The sequence below is a fragment of the Buceros rhinoceros genome, unplaced genomic scaffold (genome assembly GCF_000710305.1).
Source record: "Buceros rhinoceros silvestris isolate BGI_N320 unplaced genomic scaffold, ASM71030v1 scaffold15081, whole genome shotgun sequence".
Taxonomy (NCBI): Eukaryota; Metazoa; Chordata; class Aves; order Bucerotiformes; family Bucerotidae; genus Buceros; species Buceros rhinoceros.
In genome coordinates this window covers 27,357-38,162 of record NW_010394947.1, presented here as the reverse complement: position 1 = coordinate 38,162, position 10,806 = coordinate 27,357, and the positions used below count along the sequence as shown (strand labels likewise).

Below are 10,806 nucleotides of genomic sequence, written 5' to 3'. Positions count from 1 at the left end.
GCATGATGTTTGTAGAAATGTGGTATAGCTCTGCATTAAGGATGGAACATACAGTACACTATTTTGAAAAATCTTAATTATATAAACATGGATTAATTATGTGGAAGGAATTGCGTGTGCCTTGGGATATTATACTGGGTCTGGGCTGGGCGGTGGGGGTCAACCCACCACAGTTTAGAAGTTTATTCTTTTTAGTCTTGATTTCCATTTAAGATCTCAATTTTAAGTTTGACTTATATCAAATTCCAGTTTGATTAAGACATACTGTTACTTTCTTTGTTTTACATTGGAAGGATTATCAGTTGGTATCATTGTCTAGTTTCCTTAAAAATATTTAAAAATTAGCCAACACAATCAAATGTGCAAAGGTAAACATACCTTCTTCTGGAATCCAGGAAGATAGACCACCCATCTTGCAGCACTCTGGGGATTGATTTTCAAAGATCACTTCTCAACACTTTCGAAAATGGAATCATAACGATAACCAGTTGGACAATCACAAAAAGAAGCATTCAAATCACTAGTCAGTTCTGAAAATTATGAAGGGCCATAAGAAATGTAAAAATTATGTGCATAGGTTGCACTCCTTTACTTATACAAACCTGAGGCCTGAAGATGGCTTCAGTACCGAGTTTATCAAGTTTTCAAATAGCAGAAATTCACAGTAAAGATGCATGAGGATTTAGTAGTAAAAATATGTAGTCACTGCTAGTGAAAAGACTGATGGACTCGTGATTTTGGGGGATCCCCTCAATCCAAGTCAATCCTTTGAAGGTAAACAATTCATTCTTGATCCTTTTCCAAGTAAAGAGATAAAAGAGTGCAATGTTTACATAACATTATAAAATATTTATGACTAAAGATATTTTTAACAATCTCCTAAGAACATGGACAAGTGGAGAAGCAAAGATATTCTGTGAAGAAAGCAATCTGCTGAATTATTTACGGTGGATGGATATTTTTAGAATTCTAATTTGAAATGTATCCATTCTCTTTCTTTTGTAGGTGGCTGGTATTAGGTATTGCCATGGTGCGGTTTTATATTCAGAAAGGAACACATAGAGGCTTATTCAGAAGCGTTCAAAAGACGCTTAAATTTTTCCAGACATTTGCTTTGCTTGAGGTAAATTTTAAACATTAGTTTGCTTTACTGCATGCTGCATATCATAGGCAAACCACATTATTAACTCAAATTTAGTATAGAAGTATTATATTAGTACTTAAAGTCTTTTAAACTTTGTTATGTAATGAAGGTTTTTGGAGGGCTAAGGTGAGTAGTTGAAACAAATGGGCACTTTTTTCAAACTTAATTCTAGTGTTACTTTAAATCAAAAACTGCCTGGGAACTACTTTGATGCAGGAGTCTTTAACTCAAAAAGCAAAATCTCTGAAGGCTTTCCAGCCAGCAGATCAACCCTCTAGCATAGTATATATTTCATTTCCATCCTCAGAGATGATAGTTTCCCTCTTATTCCTTTTACTGGACTCATTATCCTTCCGTGCCTTACCTCCCTCTGCTTGTTTCCAGATTGGATTCATATGCCCCATATAATCTGTTACAACAGGATCTGTGCAAGTTGCGCAAAGTTTTTTTGAAATAATACAACTTTTGCCAACTGTGCACTAGTGGTCTCAGTTTATGGTACATCTTTGGAATGAAACTATCAGGTGTATTGAGCACTTGAAATTCTTTCCCAGGCACAACAAAGAGGGCCTATCTACATTTTAACTTTTTTTCTCAATCTCCCTGCAAAACATCTGTAGTTCATGCAGTGGCCAGCTGTATATAGACTTTTATGCTATTAAACTTCCACAATAAGTAATTCTACTCAAACCTGTCAAAATAATGGAAAGCACTCTATTTGCTAAATATTACTGACCAGAAAATACAATAAATCTGAAACTTTCTAGCTGTCGTTGGCAAAATTGTAATAATGTTACTAATCGTTAATGAATACAGAACATTTTAAAATCGCTATGTGTTTAACATCCCTTATATGACTCCCTCCACACTGTCCTGTAAAATTATTTGAATAAGATAATGGAAGGGAAGCTTACTAGTTGAAAAAATAAATGCTTTCTAAGTATCTAAATATGTAATATATACAATTAATTAGAAAAATAAATCTCTTTCATGTGTTTGTAAAGATCAGATTCTGAGCCCATCACAGCATCAGTTGCCAGGGCTCTCACGTGCATTTCTTTAAAGACTGTCAGTTGGAGACAAAAAAACAGTTCTCCTTCAGACTTAAGACTAGGTTTATATTAATATCAAAAGGCCACATTTATAGCGTAGATAGCAGCATACTGTACATCAGTAACCTCTAACTTATTTTTATTTACAGGTAGTCCACTGTGCAGTTGGTGAGTTCTTTGCTTTAGTTTCTCCTGTAAGTAATTAAAACATGAATTGTGGAACAGAGATAACACGTTTCTCTTTTTAAGGAATAGTTCGCACATCTGTGCTTGTGACTGGGGTCCAAGTGAGTTCAAGAATCTTCATGGTGTGGTTCATTGCACATAGTATAAAACAGGTATGTGCGTGACCAAGTCACGTGTTGATTGTTTTTAAGGAGAAGCTATTAATATTGTTCTAATTTCACAAGAAAGACCAATTTAGAAGTTAATGACATTCCTACAGAGATTACTTACATACTTGTGTGCAATTTTGGAATTTGGGGTTACAGGATGCAATTTATGTGCTTCTACCCAGGAGAATGAGTTTGGGCCTTAGCTGTGAATCAGCACTGTCTTCGGCATCGTGCTGGCTGTGGTTTACCTAAGTGAGATCAATGACTACTGCTATTATTTGCCAACAGGTCTACTACAGAGTTACCAATTCCCTCTCTAAAACTTAAATTAGCACTTACTGAATTAATCTAGATGAAGTTATGTATTAAACTGAAGTTACCTGGATAAACGTGGTTGTGATTTTGTAATTTATTTTATGAACCTTCTCAAGATTTTAATGTTATGGTAGTATTTCATGATATCCATTCTGAATTTTCTTCATTGAAAATACATCATGTCATCCGACATGCCGCAGTGATACTTAAGGTCCTGTATGAATGACCGTATTTTATTTGCATGGCTGTAGGTGGTTATTGTAAGTCTGATGATTCGTTAACAGAATGAGACGAGCAGACTGCTCACCGCTATTAGGTAGGACATTCAGTTCAGTTTCTGAGGTCTGCTTCCTGTGAAGGACACAGAAATAAAGTGTTGAATTTTGAGTCTGTGTTCCTGAATTTCTTTGAAGTTCAGAAGCTGAGCCATTAAACTGTCTCACCAGCAGATGGCATATGCCTTTCTGATGATCGACTGTCATAACACCTGCCTCACTGTCGAATCGCTTTGTTCCAGTTCACGGAGGACTCGTTTTCTGCACTTCATCTTTGCCTTTACTGTTGCTTTTCCTAACCCGTAATAGGTTTTCCATGGCCTGTTTTTCTTCTTTTTTTTTATTGGTAGCCAAGTGTTTTTATTTTTTCCTTAAGGGAAAATATCTCAAAGATTAACAAGTTTTTTATATTGAATGTTTACATGAATCCTGGAATACAGTGCTACATTTTGCCTTTTGTTATTATCTGCAGTGGATTAAATCTTTAGCATATCTAGTAATTTCTTTTGTTTCCTCTATCTACAGTACAGCAGATCAAGCTGTGTCCAAGAAAAAATAGAGCTGAATGTATGTCTGATTGTATTTCACACTGTTATTGCTTAGCAGGCTTGAATGTTCAGGGTCACTTTAGGTGGTGAGAGGCATGTTAGTGATAACAGCCAGATCTCTCTACTTGACTGGAGATTTGCAAGGCAACAGATAGGAATTCTCTGCATACTTATTTAAAGCTCTTCTGCTCGGTTTTATCACTGCGGCATGAATCCAAGTTTGGGTTATCAATGTTTCTCTCGAACCACGTGAGGCTAAGAACAGCCTAATTCTGTCTTTACCTTTGCTTATTTGTTTGAATGTCTTTGCACTTCAGTTGTTGCTATTTGTTTGTGTTTGGTGGTATTTTTCTATCTCCTTTTGTGATGTTGGTGAGATCCTTGCACCTTCTTTGAATGGCACATTGAGGGCGTGATTTTATGAGACGATGAGCACTTACAATTTTTCTTGACTTTTGACAGAGTTGTGGATTTTCAGCACCTTTGAGATGTATTAAGCTTTGTCATCATGTTGCATTTCATTTAAAAAAATTCTGATTCCTTTTTTGTAATTTTAACAAAACTTGTGTTACTTTATTTTATTTCACAGATGTCCCTGGAGCTTTTAAGCCTTCAGGCATGGAAGTGTATTACAAAATTCCTCCCCTTTTAAAGAAAAGAAAATTTCTTGTGTGTAATTCTTCTCAGAAGATAGGGTTTGTAATAGGTCCCCATGTACCTTCTTTCTGTTTCGGGACTTTTGGTTATTTGTTCACTCTGAGTGAAAAAGAGCCCATGTTTTGAAACAGCAGAGAGATGTGACATCTACCAATGAGGCAGCTGAATGACTCAGAACTTAAATCTTAAACGGGGTTGTTGAATGGGTTTACCCAAAGCTCCTGATCTACCATCTACTCTTCATTTAGTTATCCATCTCTGTTCCAGCTCCTTATTTGTCTTACTGCTCCCTGAAGTTTGCCTGATTTGATCTTCTGCCACCAAGTTCCAGTTAGTGTATTACACTAAGCAATTAATTTTGTTCAAAATTTCATGGAGACATGCATTATACTGTGAGGAATAAGCAAGATAAAAAGTAATAGAAAATCTAGGAGACAGTGTAGTGAAATGCAGCATGAGTAAAAACTGATTATGAAAGGAACACATCTTCTGTAGTGTTGTTTACTTCTTGCAGTTTTGAAGAGTAAGGAAAAAGTAAATCAACCACAAATAAAAAGAGACAGTTGGATAGCATAGTGAAAATGCACAGAGACTAAAGACGAGGAATAATAATAATAATAATAATTATAGGGTTTTATATTTTGATATTTGCATAATGGGTAGCTTGCTCAGTTTGCAAAATGTCTGCATGTTACTAAATACGTGTGATAAAGAACTGTACATGGTAATAGTTTCAGAATATCACTTTTATGCTAATTTTTTCTTTCTTTACAAGATGTTATTTCTGTTCCATATATCTTAAACACAAGTCTGTTGCAGTTTGCACAGAAAAGAAGCTTAAGGATGAAGAAAGTGTTGGTTCTTTATACTTCTGCAGATCCAGAATGAGGAGAGCGTTATTCTTTTTCTGGTCGTATGGACTGTGACAGAGATTACTCGATATTCCTTCTACACATTCAACCTGCTCAACCATTTGCCATACTTCATTAAATGGGCCAGGTGGAGATGTCTTGCACTTCAGTTTCTCATGGTTCTGTGCATGTTAGTTTCACGCATGCTGAGCTAACACACAGGAGAGCAGATGTTTGAGCTTCGGTTATGTGTCAGCAGAGTGCAAGTTGTTTGCTTTCTGTACTTGGGATCATTGTTACTTGGTTTAAAATGCTGAAAATGTTTAGCTGAGATTTTGGGGTGTGATTTGTTCTTTGCTTTCTATGTCTCACAGTTTGAACTCTGCTTTCATTTATTTTTTTCCTTATTTTTGGAGTCATCTTTTAACTAACAGTATGACTCCGTAAGATGCTTTTGAATACAGCGCCTGTGCTAGTCTTTTTGGATTTCAGGTCCTTGAAAATGTGGAAGCTGTTGTCACGGTATGCATATTACTACTTTATGAGAAGTTCTGCTTTATCAGAGCTTTTGTAAAGTTATATCCATGTTGTGAAGCTAAATACTTGCTTAGTTTAGCCCACATAAAAAGTGGGTTCCATAGCAAAACTGCTTTGATTTTGAAGCATACTGAAGGTTGGACACTAGATCACATATATAACAGAGACTGCATGTTTATTCAGGAGACTTAGCTGGAAGAGTAGTATTCTCTGTAGTCATTGTTTGAAAAGTACTTGTAGGACAGACAGACTTACACTGCTAGAAGGAAAATACCTAACCTATATTCAGCGCAGGCAACTCTTCTCGAAAAAAGAATGCAGGTTTTTTTCTTTATTTTTGATTTATAGATAATGTGGTTCAAATGCTTCTAATGCACTTCTTTGATATGTCTGGTATTTATGTCAATTCTTACAATACATTATCTTTTTGCTAATACATAAGGTGATAAGCTTGGTTATATTTAAGGACTAAAATGGCAAATTTAAAAATAATCAGGTCCAGTTTTTTATATAGGCTTCAAAGAAAGAAATGCATTCAGAAAGTCCTACATTTGACAGATAAACTTTCTTCCATCAGGTCACTGCATCTTTGTTTCCTTATAATAGGGAAAACTGACATTCTCACAGGATAGGTACATGATGAAATATACTATAAACAAAACATTTGAAAATCTAGTATCTTTTCATAGAGACCAAAATATCCTATCAAGATTTATGGATAATCAAACAGCACAACTGGGCATAAATTCAGGGAGCTGGAAATTTCTGATCTTTGGCTTATAATTGTAAAAAGATTTGTCTGTCCTTTGTTAGTGGACTAGGTATGCTCTAAATTTTAGTTTGGAATTTTTACTTTGCTTTTTTTTTTTTTCACTGCCTAGAGACAAACTGTGTTTAGGTCGTGGCATCAGTTCCTTCTCATACCTCCCCTAATCTGTTCTCTGACCTGTGAGTCCTTTAAGTCCTTTTGCTGCTAGGAGGGTTTTGTGTTTGGTTGCTATTTTAGATCTCATCGCTTTTGGTCATGGAGCGCACACTGTACCTTTCTCTCTGTGTGACAGCTCTCATTGCTGTTGCCTGCATGAACTCGAGAGCTGTTCCGTAGGAGAAACTGCATCTCCATGGCGCACTATGCATAGGGACAGCACAAACCATGCTGATTACATTTTTCATTGTGTCCCCACCTCTGTGGCCTATGCCATTCAAACCACATTTTCTTTAAACTGAATACCTTCAGCTTTTATTTGAACATCTTCCAATTTTAAAATCGATCTGATAAGTTTCTAGCACTCTCATTTTCCTTTGTTTTTTATTTCCATTTCCATTAGTGTTAAATGTGGGGTTTGTAGGTATTTGGATTTACCATGTGGCAGTGGGTAAAACAGGCTTATGATGTTTCTTGACTTTTTTGTTATCTTCAAAGAAATTATAATACATAAGAGCTGACCAGTGTGCATGCACCGTGACAAAGACATGCAGGATCTGGTCCTGGTCTGAATCTTGTTGGTGACAACAGGAGCAAGACCAGTAAATTTAAAAAAAAAGTCATTATTGGAGACTATAATAAATTAGCAGGTTTTTTTACTCCTTAGTAGTATTAGAAAGGCATATAAACATGCTGATACTTCACTGTTCTTAAATAAAAGGAGTGAGGAATGCATTTTCCGTAAACCTAAGCAATGCTATCCACAGTAACTGAAACTGGTATTCTGTGCCAAGTCAGAGTATGGTCCTTGATTTTGGTGCAGGAACTACTGTAATACATTGCTGTGTCACTAATAATAGCAAGAAAAAAATTTAAAATTTTGGAGTGTTTCTCACAAGGTTTTTTTTTTTTCTTCAATGCAGATACAATTTTTTTATCATTTTGTATCCTGCTGGAGTTGCAGGTGAACTGCTAACCATATATGCTGCTTTACCCTATGTGAAGAAAACAGGAATGTTTTCACTGAGACTTCCCAACAAATACAATGTCTCCTTTGACTACTATTACTTCCTTATTATTGTCATGTTCTCCTATGTGCCGTGTAAGTATAAATTAACTGTAGTAATGCTAACAACATAATAATCAATTATCAGCAATGCTGGAAACACTGCCTGTAGTTACATTTGCTGAATACTTTCTACTATAAAAGCCTGCTTACTGTTGTTCCAAGCTTTGCTGCACTTTAATTGGTGAAACTGAAATTTTGTGTCCTGTTATCTACCTCAGAACATAAGTTGTCTTTAAAATTTCAGTGAAAATGCAAAACCAAAGCATTTCTAAGACTTGGACAAAGTAAAAAAGCTTTTTCCTTACACACAGAAATGCCTGTAACTGTGTCGCTGAGAATTTCTAGTGCCTCTGCCACTTTGAAGCACTAGCTTAAAAATTGTCCTGCCAGAGTTGTGCCAGAGGTTTGCCTTGTTTTTATTGCTATTAATATCCATTTACATGTCACCTCTGAAAATCACCATTTGAGCATGCTCAGCAAAAACTTGAAGCAGTATCCTCCAAGATTTCATTTTCACAGAAATCTACCCGCCAAAGCTCTCTGAACATTCTTCTGTCCCTGTTTTAATCAGATATGATATCAGATATTAATCTGAATACCAGAAGCCACAGATCAATTGCACAGAATCACAGAATGGTAGGGTTTGGAAGAGACTTTTGGAAATCATCCGGTCAAACCCTGCTGCTAAAGCAGCTTTAACTGGGGCAAGTTGTATAGGATTGCGTCCAGGTGGGTTTTGGATACCTCCAGAGAAGGAGACTCCACAACTTCCATGGGCAGCCTGTTCCAGTGCTCTGCCACCCTCAAAGTAAAGACATTTTTCCTTAGGTTCAGATGGAACTTCTGTGTTCCAGTTTGTGCCTGTTACTCTTAGTCCTGTTGCTGGGCAGCAGTGAGAAGAGCCTGGCCCCATCCGCTTGACACCCACCTTATTTGTAAGCATTGATAAGGTCCACTCAGTCTTCTCTTCAGGCTAAACAGACCCAGATCTCTCAGCCATTCCTTGTAAGAGAGATGCTCTAGTCCCCTAATCATCTTCGTAGCCTTTTGTTGGACGCTCTCCAATAGTTCCTGGTATCTCTTGAACTGGGGAGCCTAGAACTGGACTCAGTACTCCAGATGTGGCCTCACTAGGGCAGAGCAGAAAGGGAGGAGAACATCCCGTGACCTCCTGGTCACGCTCTTCTTAATGCATCCCAGGATACATTGGCCTTTTTGGCCACATGGACACGTTGCTGGCTCATGATTAACTTGTCCGCCAGGACCCTGAGATCCTTCTCTGCAGAGCTGCTCTCCAGCAGATCAACCCTTAACTTATACTGGTGCATGGGGTTATTCCTCCCTAGGTGGACCCCACACTTGTTCTCGTTGAACTCCATTTGGTTCCTCTCTGCCCAACTCTCCAGCCTGTCCAGGTCTTGCTGAATGGCAGCACAATCTTCTGGTGTGTCAGCCACTCCACCCAGTTTTGTATCATCAGCAAACTTGCTGAGGGTACACTCTGTCCCTTCATCCAAGTCACTGATGGGTATGTTGAACAGGACTGGACTCAGTACTGACCCCTGGAGAACACTACTGGCTACAGGCCTCCAACTAGACTCTTCACCACTGATCAATTGGCTAACCAGAGCTAAGATTAGAAAGAATGTCTTTTACTTCCAGTGTTATTTCAACTTGTACCTAAGCAGTGTAGACAAGGAGAAAGCAACCTGAATCAGATATCAAACCACAAATGGGGCTAGACCAAACTAAGCAAATAGAATGTTTTAGATAATCTGTACAGTGATGCTAGAAACAAGGCAGGGTATTAGGGAGAGACACTGAGAAGCAGGAAGATTGGAGTTACAAGGGTCTGTGATCTGCATCCATAAAATGTATTCATTTAAGAAGTTTACCTTGAATGTGGGTTTTCACAGTATGCACACGTTTTTTGTCACAAGAGATCATGAAGGCCAGTGAGTGAGATTTATATTAGTAAAAATGTCCTGTGATATATATAGATCTCAGAGGGCCAGGAGAGAGGTAGCTCCTCACTTCAGGCTTGAACGAGGAGGGTAAATTTGTATCCTCCTCCAAGTCTTGATTCAAACGTGCTTACCTTAGCACAGATTTGAAGACTTTAGGCACTGCTGGGAAGTGGTTAAGTCCTGTTTATACAAAGTAAGCGTTGGAGGCAAGTTCCTTGAACACAATTCAGGGGGCTTCGTTTGCCTCTTGAGAAATTATTGTTTTGTACGTCACTGCACTGTTCATGACTTGCTGTTATTTACCTTAACCAAGTGCAGCAATGTGCTGATTTTTCCTCAGTCCATCATTCTGCAAAATTGTATTTTTCTGTTATGCGATCTGTTGACTTTTTAAATCTAATTTGCTTTCTTTTATGCTTTGATCAAGTATTTCCACAACTTTACTTCCACATGCTGCGGCAGAGAAGAAGGGTGCTTTATGGAGAAGTGATTGTGGAAAAGGACGATTGAATCAAGCCGTGTAACTGTGGTGCTTTCAGTGGAAAAAAAGAGGGTAAACCCTGAAAACTTCCTGTGATTTTTCTGAGTCCAGGTTTTAAAACATGGAACAAGAATAAACAACTGTGCATAAAATAGTATGGACTGTATTATTTTTACAATTAATACATCTTCAGACTTACCTTTTCATCCTTGGTTTCACTTTGATTTTTAATTGTTAATTTCTTCAGACAACTTATTTTCTTATTCTCTATAGGTTGACAAATAGCTTTAAGAATTGAAATAGTTGGCTACTGTGCTTTCTATTCTGAAAGTTCTGTTATGACATGTAGTCATCATTAACTTGAGTCTTCTGGAAAACAGAGCATAAATTAGGTAATGATGTTTTTTGTAGAGTAGGTGGCTTAAATGTTATTTAAGCTTTATATTAAATAATACCTTTCCAGTTATAAGTACTGTTAGCATGTTGTTCAACATTCTTTGAATTACAGGATCACACTGTTGAATTCCAGAAGGACTTCTGAACGGAATTGAATTCTTGGTTATCAGTGCAGATTAAGGTGTCTCTGTATTTTCATTTATAATTTAGAGATACGTAGAATAATAGATATAATATTAACTGGTTGAAAGTTT

At 37.1% G+C, this 10,806-nt stretch overlaps 1 protein-coding gene across 2 annotated transcripts; it reads left to right on the top strand.

Annotated features, from left to right (window-relative positions):
* The first annotated feature begins 1,010 nt into the window (after positions 1–1,010).
* Positions 1,011–10,307, top strand: PTPLA (protein tyrosine phosphatase-like (proline instead of catalytic arginine), member A). Of its 2 annotated transcripts, none has more exons than XM_010145392.1 (6): positions 1,011–1,123; positions 2,346–2,364; positions 2,452–2,534; positions 5,204–5,325; positions 7,563–7,741; positions 10,103–10,307. In XM_010145392.1, the coding sequence occupies exons 1-6, from the start codon at positions 1,028–1,030 to the stop codon at positions 10,183–10,185; spliced, it is 582 nt and encodes a 193-aa protein (XP_010143694.1). In that variant the 5' UTR covers positions 1,011–1,027; the 3' UTR covers positions 10,186–10,307. The 2 variants fall into 2 exon arrangements, with proteins under 2 accessions (XP_010143694.1, XP_010143693.1); XM_010145391.1 differs by having other exon boundaries at positions 2,446–2,534; positions 10,103–10,304.
* The last annotated feature ends 499 nt before the right edge of the window (positions 10,308–10,806 follow it).

Coding starts and splice junctions, on each gene's coding strand:
- PTPLA (XM_010145391.1), top strand. CDS start 1,028: ATGGTGCGGTTTTATATTCAGAAAGGAACACATAGAGGCTTATTCAGA. Junction 2,535..5,203: donor TTGCACATAGTATAAAACAG/GTATGTGCGTGA, acceptor ATACTTCTGCAG/ATCCAGAATGAGGAGAGCGT. Junction 5,326..7,562: donor TACTTCATTAAATGGGCCAG/GTGGAGATGTCT, acceptor TCTTCAATGCAG/ATACAATTTTTTTATCATTT.